The sequence below is a fragment of the Balaenoptera acutorostrata genome, chromosome 7 (genome assembly GCF_949987535.1).
Source record: "Balaenoptera acutorostrata chromosome 7, mBalAcu1.1, whole genome shotgun sequence".
NCBI lineage: Eukaryota > Metazoa > Chordata > Mammalia > Artiodactyla > Balaenopteridae > Balaenoptera > Balaenoptera acutorostrata.
Genome location: NC_080070.1, coordinates 67,597,665 through 67,620,498, shown reverse-complemented (window position 1 = coordinate 67,620,498; position 22,834 = coordinate 67,597,665). Strand labels below are relative to the sequence as shown.

At 36.6% G+C, this 22,834-nt stretch overlaps 1 protein-coding gene across 1 annotated transcript in view; it reads right to left on the bottom strand.

Moving 5' to 3' along the window:
• Nucleotides 1–22,834, bottom strand: part of SCIN (scinderin) — an 82,812-nt gene that overhangs the window by 42,564 nt on the left and 17,414 nt on the right. The window contains exon 4 of the mRNA XM_007164903.3: nucleotides 12,871–13,020. Within this exon, the coding sequence (XP_007164965.2) occupies nucleotides 12,871–13,020 (150 nt within the window). The remainder of the gene's footprint in view (nucleotides 1–12,870; nucleotides 13,021–22,834) is intronic.

The window sequence follows — 22,834 nt, the reverse complement described above, 5'->3', positions numbered from 1 at the left end:
ATGTGTAAATTTGTTTTTTCAGAAAGAAGGATGAAGCAGTGAAAAACTTTGCCGTATTTCCATAATCCTTACTGAATTTTCACATTTGCAATTGTTTTTATTTTGAATCTTTTAGCCAGCTCCACATATTTTGGATACAAAATTCCAACATTTGCAATCTTGCTCACACAAGATGCATTTTCCCTCCTTCTGATGTCTGACAGAAAAGTCGAGATGCTTGGACGCTCTACAGTAAGTAATTAAAGTGAACAATAAGAAAAGAGGGGATAATACGTGGCCTGGAGGAAGAACAGTACGTAACTCAAAACTCCAGGTCACCTGGGATCAAAATGACCTACCCCGGTGTCAAGTCCTACAGACATTTAACATAGAGGGTCTTATGTACTTCCCAACCCGAGTTCATCTTGACAGATGAGGAAAATGAGGCTGAAAGAGGTTAGGAGTTTGCCTTAGGCCCAAATCTTATACACACGGAAGCGAGGATGTAAACCCCAGGGCTTCCAACTCCTACTGCAGTGCTTTATATAGATAATGAGACATGGCACTGTTATTACCTTAATTATTTTACTGTAAACGGCTCTGCTTCTTTTTTCACTAAAAAGAGTAAGCTTCCAGGTTCTAAGAGATAAAATTTTAATTACTCAGTAGTTTTTGTGTCTTATTTCCTTTCCCTAACTGGTAAAAAAATCAGTACATTTCAAGCATATGGAAAGAAATTGTTAAAGTGAAGTACAGCTTCATAGTTATGGTGTATTTACTTACTTCAACGCATTTTATGCCTTTGGTAAGACTACTATTTGATAATAGGGAAGAAACACATATAAAATGATAGGCAATTCTGAGAAGAGTCACGAACTCCTTTAGCCAGCTCCACCTAATCTGGGTATGGTTCCAACATTTGCTCTCCTGCTTTCTCTCAGTGGTGTGCTTCCCCGCCTTTAAAATACCTTTATCTCTTTATTGATATGGCAAATAAAGGGTAATTTAACATATCAAATAGTGGGTAAGGTATTTTAGACTGAGAGAAAGCATGTGAAATACATATTTGGATAAAAGGACAAAGTGAACCAAGCGTCTGCAAAAGAGGGTTCGCTTCATTATCTAGCTCAGGGCTGTCCAGTAGAGTTTTCTGTGACTGCAATATTCCATATCCGTGTGTCCAATACAGTAGTAATTAGCTACCTGTAGCTACTGAGCACCTGAAATGTGACTTATGCGACCAAATAACTAAATTTTAAATTTTATTTAATTTTAGCAAATTTAAATCAAACCCTAATTAGCCACACGTCTCACAGAGGCTGTATTTGACAGTGTAGCTCAGGAGGACTCAGAGAATACTGTGGCCTTGGGAAACTCATCATGATGCAGGTCTGAACCTCAACATTACTGTAACATCAACGTATTAGAGATTAGATTTAGAGGGTCAAACTCATGAGAAAGTTTACTCATAAATTATTATAATATGGAAAGCTAATCCACAGGTTACTATTACAGAAAGCTAACTTACAAGTTTCTTTAACATGGAAATCCAACTCACAAGTTATTAAAATATGTAAGCCAGAATGTCAACTTTTTAAACTACAGCAGCTGTTTTTCACTGGTTGCATATTAGAGCCACCTAGGAGTTATGATAAAGAACACTCAAGTTTGAATCCCATCCGAAGAGATTCTGAATGAAGCCCTGGCACTGTGTATTTGAAGAGCCCCTGGGGCCTGGTTTGGTGATATGATTTAAACCTTTAGTGGCTTCAGCTCTGTTAGCCTGGCTCACTCATCTTAACTATCAGGACAGGACAGGTCTGCCAAGTCTTTCTGATTTTCACGTACCTTCACATAAAGAATTTCTCTCCTGGACAAATTAGCAGGCCTGGTAGTCTGGAGACTGTCCTGGGTCAACTCTTAGGTCAAGATTTTAGGCTCTCTGCTCCTTCTGGGGATTATTAAACCCTTTTATTGTAAGATCTCAAAGCCATTTGGACATTTCTACCCGATCAATGCTTGAATGGACACTTTCATCATTGGCCTTAGGGGTTCCTAATCTCTATGCTTCACAATAGGCAACCCCACCTTTGTCTTTTTGACAATCCCTTCATTTGCTAAAATCAGACAACCTGAGCTGGATGGACCCACAACTAAGTGACTCTGTGACCTTACTCTCATATTTTAAATAGTATGATAAGTAATACCACTCACAATGATTATGATGATTAAGTGAGGTAAATAAACCTGATTCACGTATAACATTTAATGAGATTAGGTGGAGTTTTATGGCAAGAGAGTTGTGAGTTTCCTCTTTATCTACATAATTAAGAAAACTTCCAAGCACCAAAATTTAATTGAGCAAACTCAAAATGGCTTTCATGTACTCTGAGGTTCTTGAAAAATATTTGCATACCTTTTATAGTCACATTAAAAGAATGTATTTTCTTTCAAAGAAGATGTCTACCCCAATTACCCTGCACCTAATGCCTCCATAGTATGGATGAAAGGTTGAATGCTGACACTAAGAGATATGAAGGGTCAAGCCAGCCCACTGAGCGCAAAAATTGTGCTACAAAAGCTATTACTTATGATATGTAATAAAATAGGTATGATTGTCAAAAGTGTGTAGCAAAGTTTTGGAAGTTATAAAATAACTTCACAGCAGATGAGATTCCCATCTCTCTGCATATTTAAGATTTGCATGCTCTGGAATGAAGATCTGCCATGATCTGTGAACCACAGGTCTCCCATTCCCATTCCTACATGGGCAAGTTACATAGTCTCTCTACGACTTACTTTCTTCATAAAGTGAGGATGTAGAGATGCTACTGGGGCCCTGCCCATCTCACCTTGGTCTACCTCAGAGGTCATCGCCAGATAATTTCTTAAAGGCCAAAGCCTTCTGCTGTCTGTCTGATGGCATTATCTGGCCACCAGGCTGTACTGTATCTACATACAAGGCAGGCTAGAGGTTCTGGGGAGTTAAAACCCAAGGAGTGACCCTCAACAAATGAGGGATGGGAGTTACCAGCTAAATCCTGCAGCCACCTCAGCCTTCAGGGGGCCAGTTCTGAAGTGTTCTCCATACAGTTTCTCAGACGACCCCTCAGGGACTAAGTCCCAGTTGTCTGCAGCAGTAAATAACTTATTAACAAACTATTGCCTCATTTTACTCCTACTCCGCGCTTCCAGTATCATCTTCCAAATAACAATCTGCTCCCAAGTCCTTGTGTCCAAGTTGGCTTTTGGAGAAACACAGACCAAGACAGGGGATAATAACTGTATCCACTTCACAGGGCTGTTGTAAGAATTAAATTAGCTCATCCATGTACAGCCCACAGAAGAATGCCAGTCGTATGGTAAACACTGAATGTTTGTCCTGGTGGTGCTCCTGGTGGACCTCCTCTGCAGCAAATAAAATCCATGACAAATTTGTTTCTTAGATTATGGAACTTCTGTGTCAATGATAAGAAGCACTTGCATCATGTAAAGAAAAATGCAGCTAGAAAGAGTAAAAAGTGAACAGAAAATTCAGCTGACCAGTGAGCCATTTGCCCTTACCCTTGTAAGGCATGACAAGATGAAATTATGCCATCACCTAGCAATGGAGCACCAAGACACTGAATAGCAGAGCAAATGATATTCAATTGTGGGGCATTTGCTACTTGCTTTGGAACAGTTTTTAGTCAACATATTTGTCTTGTCCACATGTCCTCTATCAGATTTCATCAAAATTTATTTTTAGTTTTGGTTAGCTTTTTTAGTTACCAGCCTTCATTGAAATAGAGCATTGATATTTAATTTCACAGTTACACATGGTATAGGACTTCATTTCCCAGTATATTTGTATGGCTTTTTTGTGTACAGATACTAACAGATTTTCTGTTTAATAGTATGTTAGTACCTCTTTTCTGATTAGTAAAATGTTATGGAATATCCAGAACTGAGGATTTCCTATTGAGAGTTTCCACTGAGAGGATACTGTATTGACAAGAACAAACCATGCTTTCCTGACAAATCCTTCTTACATATAAATATATATATGTATATATGTATATATATACATACATATATATAAATATATATACATACACATACACACACACATCCAAAACAAAGTAATTGTAAAATTGTGATGCACTGGATACCCTTGCAAACATAACAGCAATTCTAATAGCAATAACAACAGTTTTGCATTTGCAGAAGTACTGTCAATATAACCCAGTTCCATCACAGTGCCATCCTTGGCTCTGGATAAACATGACTTAAAATCACAATCTAAATGGTCTCTAACTTAGGGAGTTCTTTCCAATACGTGAACACTTTTCCTCATGATATTAAACAATAATTACAAAATAAATACTAAGGAGTTGTGAATCATTGACTCTTGAAAAGTCAACCTTCTAATATCTGGGCTTGGTTAATTCTTAGCACAAGATGTTAACAGGAAACATATACAATTAATATTACAGTTAACTATTATTATATATTTTAACTATTTAATTTATAAAATGAATGTCAAGGAGTTGTGAATCACTGAATCTTAGAGATCTGACCCTTTGATATTTGAGTTTGGCTAATTCTTAGCATAGGAATAAGAAGAAATTGACCTAAAATTGCTGAAAGAAAACATAGTCTTACTGTAAGTTTTTTTTTACTATATATATATAAAATCACTAATATTATAACAAACATGAGGAGCAATATAAATAATAGCGAGACTAGAAACCTGCCATTCTAGTTTAATATTTGTGTTAGTTTATCATTTCAAATATAGAAAAGATCCACCCTTCCATACAACCCATCTGTCTTTGAATTGCATTATCCTGTTGATATGTTCTATCACTGTTCCCTTACTTCAGCTGCAAACTAAAGGAGAAATGACCTCATTCAGAAATGCTTGCCAAGTAGTATTAGTTTGGACTGATTATATAAAAGTGACATCTTATCAGTAAGGTCACAAGTCTTCAATGTTGAACTTGGGTGTGACAAAGTGGAAGATTATTTGAAAAATTATTATCTTATTGTTGTATATGGTTAACTATACTTTTACTCTATTTCTTATCTTTGCTCAGAATATTTCAACGTCCCCCACTGGATGAATTGGTGAGGAACAAAATGGATATCTGAATTAAATACTAGACATCCAAATAAAAGATTCATTCAAATAAATGACAATAAATGAATGGTGCCCTGAACAGTGCCTGGCACATAAAGTAAGCTCTCAATAAATGGTAGATACAAATAGCTACAGCAACTATTGTGCTCTTGGAAGCATCTTAACTTTGCAGCATGCACTACTCACCACCATAATCTTTGGATTTGGGGTGTGTACTAAGTATCATTGCTGTAAAGCAAAACGGGGGAAATGATTTAATTACAATGCAACAGATATAAGAAAAGGAAAGATTTCTATTTTCTGGTACCTCTGATACTTCCTCTCTATACGTAATATGAGGACTAATCTAGAGACAGTGGCAAATATTTTGGATCCCTTTACCTTAAAATTCTTTGAATGGTAAACCCATAAATGGACCTTCTCTCTCCACTTGGCTCTCATAATAATGTTATTTCAATCAGACAACAAATTCTGGTGAACGTCTCTGATGCGCCAGACACCATGCGATATAAATAGGAAATCCCCAAATACGTCTCAGACATTGTTCAATTTCCCAAAAACTTACAAAAGGAGGTTGGAAAATAAAGGAGGGATAAACAAGGAAGCTAAAACTACTTGGATAGCACACAAAGAGAAGTGTACCTCTCTCACAAAACGTTTTCTGTTGTCTCTTAGTGTTAAAGTGTTTACTGTGCCTATTGACCAAATTAGTATCTCAGGCAACTCAAATTTCCGTCCTCACAAAGTACAGAGTTGTGACTAACAGTGAAGTAAGAGGACAACAGAAAATAATTTAATGAGTGGTGTGTGTGCGTTACAAACCCACAAAATAACTATGTTTCACATTTAAGGGGCTCAAAACACCCATGTTTATTCCCTGATGCTAAAAAGCTGTGATTTTGATTCTTATTTATACTATTTTCCTATAAATCTTTAGACCCTTTAAAAATACTCTATACTCACTGTTCCAAAATGATCATGAAGGGGGTTTTCAAAACAGCTCCCCCACTTCTATTATTGGTACTTCTTTGGTTCATTTGATACTATTTTACAAAGATAAATGGGGATTGATTTATCTAATCAAAAATCATCCCCAGAAAATAAAGTTTCTCCCATTCTCTATGGCATCATTTTCAAAATGATTAAGCATGATTCAAATACACAATGTTATTTTAGTTCAAAGATTAAAATATAATGCCATGTAAATCCAGTAAACTCAAGGTTATGCTATGAAAGCAAACGTTTCCACAGAGAAGCTTCATGGAATGTTGACAAAACTCTAAATTCCCAAATTCCAGCTTGCTTTTTCTTCATCTTTTGCTTTACCTGCTGAAACTGTATTACTCTTCCAGTGCTTCAATGATTAAATGTTCAAAATCACTCCTGCTTTGACTTTCTGTAAATTTAAATTGTACAACCTTGGGAAGCGTTAGCACCACCGCCTTTGATGTTAAGCATTGATGTTAAGGATAAGACAAATATATTGGGTGATTTCAAAAACAAAGCTCTACATCTGTGTAGTTCCTTGGAGTGCACGGAGCACATTCACTTTTAACCCAGTGGTGAGGAGAGGCAGCACCGAGACTCTAGGCAGCGGCCACGCACAGCGGTCGAGGCCAGTGGACAGCAGTGATGTGTACTAAACAGCAAGAGGAGTGGACAAAGTGGACACTAAGTGGACGAAAACAGACATAGTGTCCAAGTTTGCTGAACACTAAATGGGGAGGTGACCTGACCTGGGAAGGAAGATTTTACAGATGGCAGAATCCAACTGCAGCTCCTGGGGACATGCTTTTTTATTCACAGAATGAACAGTTTTAGACACCTGCTGTCTTATTTCTTACTGTGCTAGGTACTCTCACCTGGAGTGTATGCAATCTACCTAATACGTGGGAAGGTAGATAAGCTCAAGACTCAGTTATCACTTTCCAGGAGATGAGTTTTAACTATCAATCTGTAGAAAGAAGACTAGCAGACTCTATGGATTATCCTTATCTAAACATTAACTGCTCCTATATAAACGCAGTTGGTTTTAAAACTTAATCCACCATATGGCTTTGTTCATATCTTCACCAACACTATCATCTAAAACACAGAAAATTTTTTAAAGCAATACTATCCTCTAGAAAACAGGAAGACAAATGTAATTGGTTTTCTAGAACCACAAAGTTCACAGTTAATTGTATTAATTTTCTAAATATTAATGAGCAATGAGTTAGATCTGTGAGCTTCCACAGATATAAAGGCAATGTCTTGTCCTCAAGGAATTTAGAGTAGCACTGTTAAGATATAAATTTCATTGGGCAAAGTACTTTGGGGAAGTATAACTAAAATTTTACTCTTTGCCTAAATAGACATCTAAAGGATAATTTAAGAAATATCTGCACAATTCAACTCTAGATTTTATTTACAAGATAACCAGATGAGCACATCATAAATATCTGATCAACTTCTCAAAAGAACGATTGAATAAATTTTCTTATTTTCAAGTAGTCAATTATGACTTATAGTAACAAGATGAACATAATTCCTATACTGGAAGATCCTCTGGAGATTAATCTATTTTATATGCTATTTTCATATAGTCTAAAATACATAAATTTGGGACAGATGAATTGGGAGTTTGGGATTAGCAGATGCAAACTATTATGTACAGAATGGATAAACTATAAGGTCCTACTGTACAGCACAGGGAACTATGTTCCATATCCTGTGATAAACCATAATGGAAGAGAATATGAAAAAGAATGTGTGTATGTATATATGTATGTGTATAACTGAATCACTTTGCTGTACAGCAGAAATGAACACAACATTGTAAATCAACTATACTTCAATAAAATAAATTTAAAAAAATAATAAAATAAAATACATAAGTTTTATCATGAGAAGTCTTTCAACCACTGGTGGTATCATTCTGACCATGTTTTCTCTGGCATTTGAGGACCCTCACAACCTGTTACCACTCTAGGACTATGTTTTAGATCGGGCGCATGCTTATCTTCTGAATCAGACAAAAAAATACAGTCTGAACTTTACTGGGAACCAACCCAGTGATCAATAAACACTTATTGGCTCCTCCTCATTAGGGAGGATGCCTACACCCTAGCTCTCCGGGTGTGCATCTCTGCCTTGCTTCTGTCTTAACTAAGCAAACTGTTCCTCTGCGTGCTCTCCCACTTGTTGTTGTGCTATGTCTCTAATAATAAACTTTGTACATGCTTCTACAAAAAGAAGAAAACACTTATTAACTGAGACATCATATGACATTCTAATTTTTCTTTCCAATTTTCTTCTTTTACCCAAAATCTAAAATAATGATTGTGCATATGACTTTCCAGGGAGCCTCAGTGTTTTTATAGAAGCAAGAAATCTAACAGTTCAACAACATAGCATCTGCTAACAATCTCCCTGTAGTATTTTTACTGCCAGGATTCCTTCACTACCATTTACAATGATTATAGACTTAACAAGTTAATTAAATTACATCGAAAAAAACTCTTTCCAGGTTAGAAGAATTCGTTGTTTTGTTGTTGTTTCAAACAACTTTCTCCTTCTTTATCCTCTTTTTGATATCTACCCAATGCTACCTTTTTAAAAATGAAAGTCTATAAAACATACTGATAAGTGATTCACCTTAGCCATTTTTCCTCAAGGGACTTTTAGCCTCCCTCCTAATGTTTCGAGAATGAGTAGAATCAACAAAGAAAGTTTGAGACCTTCGGGCTAGTGAGATATTTAATTTTCCTTCACATTCATTGATTATTTATTTTAAATATGAAAAGAAAAAAGACCAAGAAAAAAGCTTTGCATAATCTACATGCAGCTTTTCATGGTAAATATGTTTACAGTTAGGAGAAAACAAGCACTGAGTATACATGACTTTAATTACATGCTTTAGTTAGTTCTGCTTATAGGATTACTTTCATACTTAGGCATACAAGCTTTTAAAAGTGCTGAAGATACAAATAAGAGGCTGACCACACATCCTGTTTCCCCAGACGGTTCTTGTTAATGCATGTTGTGTCCTGTCTGGTTAGTGCCCACTATTACTCTCCAGAGTGTTTTGTTTGAAGGATAAATTTATGATCATCCTAGAGATAAGCCATATTAAAATTGTGTGAAAATAATATTGTGATCAAAAGATAGTTGAACTACCTCTAAATAAAGATCAATTTTTCAAAAGACTCTCCGAAAAAATTTTTTTCAATATTTTCAGTGTTGATCACTTGAATGTGTTACGAAGACATGTTCCAAAAATTCAGCATTGAATATGGAGTCATGACAATTGCATCATTTAACTGGTTGAAAAGTCCTTGATTTCAAGCCATTACCAAACTTTATATATACACTTTCAAAGTTTTTGGAAATAAACAATTGTTTTAAATTCTCATTAAAAATGAGTCATTTAACAGGTCAATTTTATAAGATATTTTGAAAGATTTTTAGATTTTTGGAATCCTCTAGCAAAGTCAACAGTTCCATTAGAGTCTCAGAAAAAGAAGTAGTGTTCCATTATCTTAAACGAGGTAACTCTTTTTGTCTGTGTGCTATGGATCATTCTGGACCATTTTTGAAGCCTATGAACCCCTACTGATAAATGTATTTTTTAAACGTATAAAATAAAATACTTAGTATTACAATGGAAATCAATTATATTAGAATACAACTATGAAAAAATCAAAATATATTTTAAAAAGCAAACATAAAGTAATAAATAAGCTTCTTCATTTGCTCATTAAATAATATTATTGAAAAGCAGGTCTAATAACTGCCATAATTACCAAGTAGTGATGAGCATAAATGATACTTTGAGGTTACCTGCAATACCTATAGTGTGATCTGAAAAGTCACAAGTTCTGCTCGTGCTACTGTGGTTTATCAACTACATTCACAATTGGAGAAAATTTTCACAAAGAAACTGGTGAAAATGAAGCTGTAATTTTTTTCCCAACCAAGTTCATGAGCTCTTTGAATTCTATTGTTACAGTACAACATTAAGAAAGCCTAGAAGTCAAACTTGTTTATCATAAGTCCATAGTTAATTCATCAAACAACTACCTACCCTTGTAATCAGGCCACAAAAGAACATTTCTGAAAACAAAACTTCCCACTGAACACTTTTTAACAAAAAAAAAAAAAGGCTTTCACTCAAAATTCAGTTCAGATCAATTGTGAGTGACAGCTGTCAATCATAATGCAGTATAAATTGAATGTACTGAATGGAAACAAAGTCAGTGTTTTCTAGGATTTTTTAGAAACCAAAAAACAAAGAGCCCCTAAAACACAGACATAGCATTTTATATTAAACAGTATGTCCCTTATCCCTATCACTGATATTTTAAAATCAAAGTTACATTTTTACAAATTTTTTTCTTCAGGTTTGCATTTTCTCATTTTAATTTAACAGCATAATATAGTCATCGACTATATTTAAGCTTTTCTTTCTCAGAACTCTGAATGAAATCCAATAAGCAAAGCCATCAAAAATACATATGCACAGTTAAGGCCCTCGGCCTCAGTGGTTTCGTTTCCTAGAACAGACTACAAATGACTGGTAATTAAACACAGCCATTGCCTGAGATCATTGGAATCTAAAGGGACCAAGAAGCCATTTTGTCTAACCCTCACTTTACAAATGAGGAACCAGAGACAATGAGAGTTTAAGGGACTTTCCAAGATGACCATGGAGAAGCTAGCCTGACAGTTAATGCAACACTCCCTCTAGCTCCCTACAAGGGCAAACTGTGTCCTTGGCTCCACTTCTATCAAAGTATAGCTATTGAGACAAGAGGTTATAATCAATTAGAAATATATCTTATTTATAGATTTTTGCTCCCAAATATGAGACTTAGATGACTTAAATGGTGATCACATCTGCAGAAGAGAGGTCTTTAAAAAATATTAAAAGATCAAGAATGTGCTCTAAATAGTTTCAAGGTCTAATGTGTTAGTAATGTTAGTCTGACTATTGAAAACTCAGGTTTCAATAGTCATCCCTTATTTTATTTTTCCAGATGGCCTTTTTTTTTCTAATTATAAAAGGAATACACATCCATTACAATAAATTTTGAAAACACAAAGACAAATGAAGAAGAAAATAACAAGAAGCCATATCCCCAGAGTCAAAGCCATATATTGGTAGTGTTGGTAATATTTCAGCGTATTTCTTTCCAGATATAAATGTATATATGAATATATAGCTACATAATGTAAACTTACATATTAAGATAATATTGTACCTAAAATTTTATAGCCTGCCTTTTCTCTTAGCATTGTACGGTGATCATCTTCCCATTGAATTAAAATTATTTCTAAAACATCATTAATGTGAAAGTCTGTGTTTGGTGGTTATTAAAGTAATAAAGTTTAAAGACATTATAATCAATAAAATGATCTCATTATATAATTTTCGATTGCTGGATTATGTAGGCTAGCATCGGATCAGGTAACTCTAATGCATTCAATTGCTCTAAATAAAAAATATTAAAAACATATGTTTACAGGATTGTCTTTAGAAAAATTTAAGTGCCCAATGGCTAAAATCATTGGGGGAAAATGCATAATATCCCAGGAAATTAGAGAAGGGAAAACTCAAAGAGATACCTCCTGCTACTATTACATGTGGGAAGATTCAAAAAGGTACTACAGGGCTTCCCTGGTGGCCCAGTGGTTGAGAATCTGCCTACCAATGCAGGGGACACGGGTTCGAGCCCTGGTCTGGGAGGATCCCACATGCCGCGGAGCAACTAGGCCCGTGAGCCACAATTACTGAGCCTGCGCGTCTGGAGCCTGTGCTCCGCAACAGGAGAGGCCGCGATAGTGAGAGGCCCGCGCACCGCGATGAAGAGTGGCCCCCACTTGCCTCAACAAGAGAAAGCCCTCGCACAGAAACTAAGACCCAACACAGCCAAAAATAAATAAATAATTAATTTTAAAAACTTTAAAAAAAAAAAAAAGGTACTACAACAGGAAATCCTGACAGTGCTCTGTAAAGTCATGAAGGAACACAGTGCTTGGGCAAGGAAGCAGCAATTGGTACAAACATTTAGTGCCTGGCTCATGTAGGAATTCAATAAATATTTGTTGCATGAATAAATGGGAATCAATTTACCAACATGTATCTAGACACCTGAATATGATTATACCCTTTGACTGATAATCTTACTTAAGGGAATATATACCATATATACACTTGGTCACAACTAAATGTCCAGGACTTGTACGTTGATTAAGTAAATGACAGAGGTATAAAGAGCCATACAGACAATTCATACTGATTTAACAACTATACTAAAATTATGTGTCTTGCCTATACTGTAATTCTTAGCTTAAAATGACTGAAATATTTAAAATATTGGTGTATTTAATCTCTTGGTATAAGATTTTATTTCATTCTTTTAATGAAATAATTGTTAATTTTAAAATTGAAGAAAATCACTGTGTTAAAAAAAATTTGAGAAGCCCAGATGAAAAAACTATTATGTTTCTTCCAAAATATTTTCTATAGTCGATCTCAAAGGTCTTGTCCACCTATTTGTCCTTGAATATCACAGAAGACAGGCACAAGACTTCCTTTGATAGTCATCCCAATGGTGGGAGAAAACAGTCGTGATGTTCTATTTTCCTAGTACCATGACTTAGAAAACTGATATCTCCTCTTACCTAACCTTAGCCTAAGTATTAGAGAAGTTGTTAAATCTAACACACACACTAACACACACAAAACTTAGAGTGGCAAGCTTTTAAAAACCAACACAACTCAATACCGTTATAAGCTCTGATGGTTCATGCCCTTCTTCCACCACAATTAGTTGAGATCTTCCTTTCCTTTCATTGTCCCGAATGCCAATGGCAACCTGGCTGGCTTTCAGACGCTCATATTTGTTGCAAGAGGATCCACACCACTGGTAAATTTCCTAAAAGAAAAAGACAGATCTTTTGACCCCAGGAATATGTGGAGGATATTCAGCCCTGGTGTAATACACACTGTGATTAATTAGGAGAAAAACAAAAAGGTCTAAACAATTAAATTAAATTGATCTATTGTTGAGGTATATATAATCTTATATATTTAATTTATACCTCATTCTGCATCCTGTTGCTTTCAGTTAGCATTATAAAGTAAGCATTTTTAAACATGGAAAATATAAATATATACCTCAGCATTCTCTGTGTATATAATCCACTAAGTACAATTTATAAAAGTAAATTTATATAAATTATTTAAATTTAGAATAATAAATCTAACATATTTCAGATAATCAAGAATCTGTTATAGTAGGAATATGCTCTTGATGGTCATAAAACATGACCTATCTCTTTTGTAAAGCAATTTAACAATTCTTATCAAGAATCATAAAAAGAGTTAAAACTTTGACCCAGTAATATCACTATCTGGAATTTACTTTAATAAATTATTCATAAAGAAGAGAAAACAACACATGTACAAGGGTTTTCACTGATGTCATTATATTCGTGAGGCATTGGAAACACATTAAATGTTCAACAATAGGATTACAGTTATATAAATTATGATATATAGAAAAAATACTTAAACATCAAAATTATACTTTAACAGAAATTTAGAAAAATAGAAACAGCAGTTTGATATATTGTAAATTATATACATTAGTTGCCACTTAGATTAAAATATATATTTTAGACTTAGGTACAGTGTTCAGAAAGTATACAGTAACAAATGTAAGATAACAATAAAATGTCATTTTCTCCATTAAATGTGGTTTAACAAAAGAAAGAAAGAAATTTAATGGTACCCAGGCCTGGTAGGATGTGGGAGTGGGTATTATCACATACTATTTGGGTGGTAGATACTGACACAGGCTTTTTTTGAGGGCACTTTGGTGTCATACCAAAAAATTATATATGCTTTTAAAATCAGGAAATTCCATTTCTAGGAATCTATTTTATTAGATTCTAGAACTATTCAAACTACTAGAATCTAGAACTATTCAAACATGGGATGCAAAAACAAAGAAACAAACAAAACAAACACAAATGCCCATCAATAGGGAGATGGCCATATAAATGTCATTATGTGGATACTACAGACTATTCTTCAGTGGTTAGAAATTGAGGGCAATGTTTAAACACCGATGTTAAAAATATTCAGGTATATCATAAAATAAAGCCACAGAATAATATAGCTCCATTAAAGTACAAAAACAAAAATATAAGCTCTGTTTCTGCCTTTGCAGAAAAATATTTTTAAAGATACACAGTATCTTTAATACATGGGAAGGGGCATGTATTTGCAGAAAGAAAGCCTTCAGTGTTTGCTGTATCTAAATCAGTGTTTTTTCCTTTTCTTTTTTAAATGTCACGCACATTTACTAGCTGCCTATTAGGAGCTAGATGTTGGGAATAAAGAGATGAATGAGCGAAAACTAGCAAGGAGAGACTGACATGTAGACAACTCATGCTAATAATATGTTTGCACTACACTTAGTTTTCAAAACGTTTCCGCACATACTTCCTCTAGTCAATCCGGAGAGACGGTTGCTTTGTGGTTAAGTACAATATAAAGGAGACAGACTTCAGCAGCCACTTTCTATGTGACTTTGTTTGCAATTTTTAAAAGAGGAAATAAATTAATAACAGCAAATAAAAGGGCACCCCAAAATTCAGAGAGACAGGCTCTTTTCTCTAATCACAAGACATTTCCAGTCCAGAGTCATTTCTCCATTCAAAAATAGTTCACTGATTACCTGAAATTGGGCAGGATCCCTCTCCCTGGGGCACAACCTGAAAGCACACAGGCCGGCGACAGTCTCTCTGTCCCCTTAAACCAGCCCCCCACTCCCATGATCCTGCTTCGCCTCTTCCACACTCCTCTTCAAGAATAAAACATGTCTTAGGAATTCAAGCCTTTATAAGAAGTAAAAGAAAAAGGGACTGTGCTTTGCAATTCCTTTCATTTTAGAATCTAACTTAGTTATTCAACGTTGTTAAGGGGTGTTTCTTTTCCATTTTTCAGAGGATTGCGTGCCGCTATTGTTTCCGCTCTAACCTCTTTTCTATACCTGGGCATCTGAACATGAGACTCACATTTGAATACCAGGCCCAGATGAACAGTTACAAAGAGTGAAAATAAATGGTTCCCAACGATCAGCCGACGCCTAATCACTGAGCATTAAAATCAGGTGGTGGAGTAAGAGGGTGATTTTTTTTTTTTTTTTTTTTTAAATGGATACCTGAGCCTACCCTTAGGGACTCTCAGGTGTGTTCTGGGCAGCCGCATTTATTGAATGCTCCCCAGATGATTCTAAGCATTAAACCAAGGCTGAGAACCTCTGCTGGTTCCCGGGAGCACGTTGCACCAGGCAGGTGTTACAGGGAATCTGTAATTTCTAATTACCCAATGCAGCCAAGCAGGCTACTCTGCCAGTACACTTAGGCTCTTAGCTTAGGTTCCTTTTCTACCTTATTCCATGATATTTTGCAAATGATTCTTTTCTTAGTAGACCTGAGAAAGCAAACTTCCAATTTTTACATAACAGTGAAATATAGGCAGTGGATCAGAAGTTAGCTCTCTAGATATCTCAGGCTTGTAAACAACTTCCATTATTTATTTGCTCTGTATTTTTATATTCATCTAATAGATGTTTATATTCTCCCTACCTTAGTTGTATAAATGGCCTCTCATCTTCTTCAAAGAGATTATATAAAATCACACTAAATTTTTTTTAACATCTTTATTGGGGTATAATTGCTTTACAATGGTGTGTTAGTTTCTGCTTTATAACAAAGTGAATCAGCTATACATCTACATATATCCCCATAATCTCTCCCTCTTGAGCCTCCCTCCCACCCTCTCTATCCCACCCAACTAGGTGGTCACAAAGCACTGAGCTGATCTCCCTGTGCTATGCAGCTGCTTCCCACTAGCTATCTATTTTGCAATTGGTAGTGTATATACGTCCTTGCCACTCTCTCACTTCATCCCAGCTTACCCTTCCCCCTCCCCATGTCCTCAAGTTCATTCTCTATGTCTGCGTCTCTATTCCTGTCCTGCTCCTAGGTTCTTCAGAACCTTTTCTTTTTTTTTTTAGATGCCATATATATGTGTTAGCATACGGTATTTGTTTTTCTCTTTCTGACTTACTTCACTCTGTATGACAGACTCTAGGTCCATCCACCTCACTACAAATAACTCAATTTCCTTTCTTTTTATGGCTGAGTAATGTTCCATTGTATGTATGTGCCACATCTTCTTTATCCATTCATCTGTTGATGGACACTTAGGTTGCTTCCATGTCCTGGCTATTGTAAATAGAGCTGCAATGAACATTGTGGTACATGACTCTTTTTTTTTTTTTTTAATTTTTATTTATTTATGGCTGTGTTGGGTCTTCGTTTCTGTGCGAGGGCTTTCTCTAGTTGTGGCAAGCGGGGGCCACTCTTCATCGCGGTGCGCGGGCCTCTCACTATCGCGGCCTCTCTTGTTGCGGAGCACAGGCTCCAGACGCGCAGGCTCAGTAATTGTGGCTCACGGGCCCAGTTGCTCCGCGGCATGTGGGATCTTCCCAGACCAGGGCTCGAACCCGTGTCCCCTGCATTGGCAGGCAGATTCTCAACCACTGCGCCACCAGGGAAGCCCCATGACTCTTTTTGAATTATGGTTTTCTCAGGGTATATGCCCAGTAGTGGGATTGCTGGGTCGTATGGTAGTTCTAGTTTTAGTTTTTTAAGGAACCTCCATACTGTTCTCCATAGTGGCTGTATCAATTTGCAATCCCACCAACAGTGCAAGAGGGTTCCTTTTCCTACACACCCTCTCCAGCATTTATTGTTTGTAGATTTTTTGATGATGGCCATTCTGACTGGTGTGAGGTGATACCTCATTGTAGTTTTGATTTGCATTTCTCTAATGATTAGTGAAAATCACACTAAATTTTATTAGTATCTGTAAAGCATTAAGGAAGCCTGGTAAAATGTCTTTAAAAAGCATTATAGCTAATGATAATTTTCTAAATATAATTATTATTTAACATAGAATTTTACAATATTCTTTGGATCCCAAAATATTTTCCATGATATTACTTTGGGTTGGGAGTTTTTATGTGCAGTATCAATTCACAGATAAATTTAATTGTGGAAAATATTCCTCACCATTGCTTAGAGACCAGTTTCAACCTTTAAAATAGCAAAAACATATCTAGGAAATACTCATAAAAATAATAAAACTTTTAGGGGCTTCCCTGGTGGCGCAGCGGTTAAGAGTCTGCCTGTCAATGAAGGAGACACGGGTTCGAGCCCTGGCCCGGGAGGATCCCACGTGCTGCGGAGCAACTAAGCCCATGTGCCACGACTACTGAGCCCGCATGCCACAACTGCTGAGGCCCGTGAGCCTAGAGCCCGTGCTCCGCAACAAGAGAAGTCACCACAATAAGCACGCGCACCGCAACGAAGAGTAGCCCACGCTCTCCACAACTAGAGAAGGCCCGCATGCACCAACGAAGACCCAACGCAGCCAAAAATAAATAAAATAAATAAATTATTAAAAATAATAATAATAAAACTTTTAATAGTGAAGTTTACCTTTTAACTCAAAGATGACTAAATCACTAAAGAAAGTGTTACCAAAAAAATTTCTTACTGAGCATGAAAATGAATGTTTTGTGTTATGCTTACTCTTTCATTATTTTCACCTTATTTTGTGCTATTTCTATAAGTGACATATTATCTTATTTACTAGACTTAATTTTCAGTGGTTAACTCAGACAAGAAATGCAATAAAATGTGGACTTTAATTTTAAATTGCTAAAAGCCAGAACTGTTTAAAAAATTAATTAAAAAACCCTTTTCAGACTCTACAGAGTGAAGTGAGTCAGAAAGAGAAAAACAAATACAGTATGCTAACACATATATATGGAATCTAAGGAAAAAAAAAAAAAAAGGTCATGAAGAACCTAGTGGCAAGACGGGAATAAAGACACAGACCTACTAGAGAATGGACTTGAGGACCTGGGGAGGGGGAGGGGTAAGATGTGACAGGGTGAGAGAGTGGCATGGACATATATACACTACCAAATGTAAAATAGATAGCTAGTGGGAAGCAGCCGCATAGCACAGGGAGATCAGCTCGGTGCTTTGTGACCACCTAGAGGGGTGGGATAAGGAGGGTGGGAGGGAGGGAGATGCAAGAGGGAAGAGATATGGGAACATATGTATATGTATAACTGATTCACTTTGTTATAAAGCAGAAACTAACACACCATTGTAAAGCAATTATACTCCAATAAAGATGTTTAAAAAAAAAAACCCTTTTCATTCAATGTTAATTAATTTTTTATACAAATATAGTTTGTTCAATAATGGTAGCAGTACATTAAAACATGTTTTAAATTTTAAACAGAATTTGAGCAATTCATTAAATTTGAGCAATTTCCATTCCACTACATGTAGATGATGTGTTTAAGACATCTTATTTTAACACAGCTGTACAGTGATGAGATGAATGTGTGTAGTACTATTAATAAACTGTGTTAGCCCAACACCTACTCTATTCAGAGGTAGTTGGTTAAGACTATTCACCACTGTGCACAAGGAAACTTTGTACTCAATCGGCCCCATGTTTGAAAAACTCTCCTATAATGTAACTTAACCTTTTTTTTAGAGGGCATGAGCTGAAAAAAAGAAATTCTGCAGAGAGCTAAAAAATGTCTGAATTGATATGATAGGTTGATATGTATTATTACAACCAGAAAAAGTTTTCATTATAATTTAAATTGTTTTATTTGTAATACTTTAATGGGATTTAGATGAAAAACCTTTTGTAAATCTTATTTAAGTGTACTAGACACTGAAAATTGTAGAGCAAACATGGTTTCAGAGGCAACTATTTTACCTTCTAAGATCCTAAGGGATTTAACAACTCAACACTAAATGTTATATTTGGGGAGGGAGGGAAGGATATAAAAACTCCCTGTAAATATGGAAATATCCATTCAATTTAGAATGAAGTCCACTTAAATTTTGGCTGAAATTTGCTGACGTACATGTTGCCCACGAGCAACCTCTAGTAGAAGTTTGTGAAACTATAATTAACTCAATGTACAAACTATTAAAGGAAAACAAAATCACACTGGATAGTTCAAAAAGGAAAAAATAAGGGAGTAAAGAGAAACTGTTACTGGCAATTAGTTCGGACCACCAGTAACAAGAAATAAAAGCAAGTGAGTGATATTCATAGAAACAACCACACTGGGGGCAGACCTAGAGGTTTCTAAAATTTCCTTTAAACTACATGGTCAGAGTTAACAAGTCAAACAACAAAGTGCAGCCAAACCTCATTTGGGGACAGGAAATAAGAGCAGAAATAAAACAATGGTCAATGATGCCCTTGAAGGGAGGCAAGGTTAAAGGAGACCCCCAAACAGCCATGTGATGGTGACTCATAACATGGGCAAAGAATTCAGATGGAATTGCTACTCTTTTGTCCTTTTCTAAGTTTTTTTATTCTAAATACATCTAAAAGTTTATAAAACGGGCGGGGGCAGATTTCTTCCTCTCCCTTGCTTCTATTGGCTTTATTTTTCCTGTGTTTAGTTTTCCCTTAGATCTAGTTAACCAAATATAGAAGTTCATTCAGATACCCCTCTAGGCTGGAGAGTCTCCAAGAACTGCTTAACAGCCACTATGCAGAACAGTATGGAAGTTCCTTAAAAAACTAAAAATAGAACTACCATATGACCCAGCAGTCCCACTACTGGGCATATACCCTGAGAAAACCATAATTCAAAAAGAGTCATGTACCACAATGTTCATTGCAGCTCTATTTACAATAGCCAGGACATGGAAGCAACCTAAGTGTCCATCGACAGATGAATGAATAAAGAAGATGTGGCACATATATACAATGGAACATTACTCAGCCATAAAAGGAAAAGAAATTGAGTTATTTGTAGTGAGGTGGATGGACCTAGCATCTGTCATACAGAGTGAAGTAAGTCAGAAAGAGAAAAACAAATACCGTATGCTAACACATATATATGGCATCTAAAAAAAAAAAAAGGTTCTGAAGAACCTAGGGGCAGGACAGGAATAAAGACGCAGATGTAGAGAATGAACTTGAGGACATGGGGAGGGGGAAGGGTAAGCTGGGACGAAGTGAGAGAGTGGTATTGACATATATACACTACCAATTGTAAAATAGATAGCTAGTGGGAAGCAGCTGCATAGCACAGGGAGATCAGCTCAGTGCTTTGTGACCACCTAGAGGGGTGGGATAGGGAGGATAGGAGGGAGATGCAAGAGGGAGGAGATATGGGGATGTATGTATATGCATAGCTGATTCACTTTGTTATAAAGCAGAAACTAACACACCATTGTAAAGCAATTATACTCCAATGATGGGGTGTGTGTATATGTATGGCTGATTTGCTTTGTTGTAGGGCGGAGGCTAGCACACCACTGTGGAGCAATTGTACTCCAATAAAGATGTTAAAAAAAAAAAAGATGTTAAAAAAATATGATAATGTCTTCTGCAATACTTCTAGGACCTACCTTTTTCTTTTTAACTTTAAAACATGACTTTTTTAACCTTTTGATAAACAAATGCTTATTTATATTCTATTTTGTTGTTGTTTAAAGCCAAGGCAACTCAATATCCTTCAATGACATGTATACGTGTTCTAAAAAACATCTCTGACTGAAGGATGTAAGTTGGATGCAGAGAGTGTGGATGGTCACTGAAGGCAGGGCGACCAGAAAGGAAGGAGTTATATGTGAGGTAGGACAAAGCAGTGGTGATGGAGAAGAGGAGAAGAATACAGGGATTTATAAGGTTAAAGCCTACAGGGTCGGTCAACCATGCCTTTGGATGGGTACTAGAGGACCGGGAATGGGGGAAATGACTTGGACAATTCTAGCTTGGCTGCGGCAGTGATGCCACTTACTGGGAAAAGGTGACAGCTTTTGGAGCATTCTTTTTGTAGCAAGAGAAGGTGAAATTGCGTTCTCTGTACTAGTCAAAGTATTTGGCAAATCATATATATTTATTTATCAAAAATAATTTCTTCCAGCCACAGAAGTAGGTGACTCAACTCTTTTTAACTGACTTATTGGTTCTTTGAACATATGATTGTGAATTTCCCAGCACCATTAGACATTTCCCATATTGAAATGGGGACGTTCACTGTACAATATAATAATCTGGGGGTGGAGCTTAAAAAGAACCTACACCAGGACTTCCCTGGTGGTCCAGTGGTTAAGACTCCACACTTCCAATGCAGGGGGCATGGGTTCAATCCCTGGTTGGGGAACTAAGATCCTAAATGCCTCGCAGCCCGGTCAAAAAAAAAAAAAAAAAACACCCTACACCAAAGGCCCGTCCTAAAACCTTAAAATCAGAATCTTCAGGAGTCAAATCACAGGCATCAGTATTTTTAAAACCTCTTCTAAATGATGCCAGTGTGAAACCATGATTGAGAATTAAAATATAACTCCTAATACCTTGACAGCCGTCTTTCCTAGGGCCCTCATCCATTCTCCAGTTACAGCCTGTGTGTAGCTCCATTCCAGCACTTCTCACATTCTACCTGGTCATACTCTTGACTTGTGTATGTGTTTGTGTCTCTCACCACTTCATGGCACCTGGAGGCCAAAGGCTATCTGGTTTTCATCTTTACACTCCAGGCACCCAGCATACACTAAGCACACACTAAATGCCATTCATCCATACTTTTATTGCAGGGTAAATTTCAGAGATTTAAAATTAGGTTTATCTTTCCCATTATCTTTTTTTGTGGCCTGAAGGCTCTCCCCAGTAAATCTAGTAGGATGCATTACTTTGGAGTAAGGACAAATTTATCCAGAACACAGAAGATATTGCTCAGCTTTCAGTTTTAAAATAAGCCTTCTTAAGTCATAGTAGAGGCAAAAGTCTGAAAGCCAACATAGTTTTAACTTAAAAGAACCTTGATTTTCCTAGAGTTAAGTGTTCTGCAGGGGAGGAGTGAGGATGTGGTCTAGAAAGTTGGTTTTGCATATCGAGAGCCACAGTCTTGGCCTCAGGGGCCAGAGTGTATTGCAGAAACCACGGAGAAGGCAACAGTGTGAAATGGTATAAGACTAGTTTGTCTGGTCCAAGAAAAGTAGGTGATTACAAGGGAACCAGGAAACTTGATCAGGTGCAATCAGTTTTTGAGAAGAGCTCGGTAAATGTCTACTCCTACTTATCTGTCATACATTCATCCATGATCCCAAGCATTAGAGCAGAAACAACTCTGGGCAGTGTCCAGGCAGTTGGACCAATGGGTACTGGTAACCATTTGGGTACACTGTCCCCACAACTCCAGTGTGGCATGGGAAAAACTAAGTAGAGTTCCTGAGGGCAGATGCAGTAGTGGCTGATAGAACCAGAAAGGGTCTTGCAGTGGATATGTGGGCATCTCAGAAGACCAAAGTGAGGCCATGAATATTTTCCAGCAAGTGTCTTAGGACAGAGGCCAAAGCCCAGAGCTCAAGATTCAATGAAATGGTGATGCCTCAATTAAGCTTAGAGAGGAGGGAGGCTGAAGACTGCAAACCAGACTCATGCTTCCATTCTCAACCCTGTCCCCTATCCCAGGCAATAATATTACATATGCATCCTCTGGGATGGGGAAGGGGGTGGGTGGGATAATCTGATTTTCTTTAATGACAAACATAATTCACCTTAATAAGGCAAGACACTTTTAACCTACCTGTGGAAATAGAAGGTTGACAATA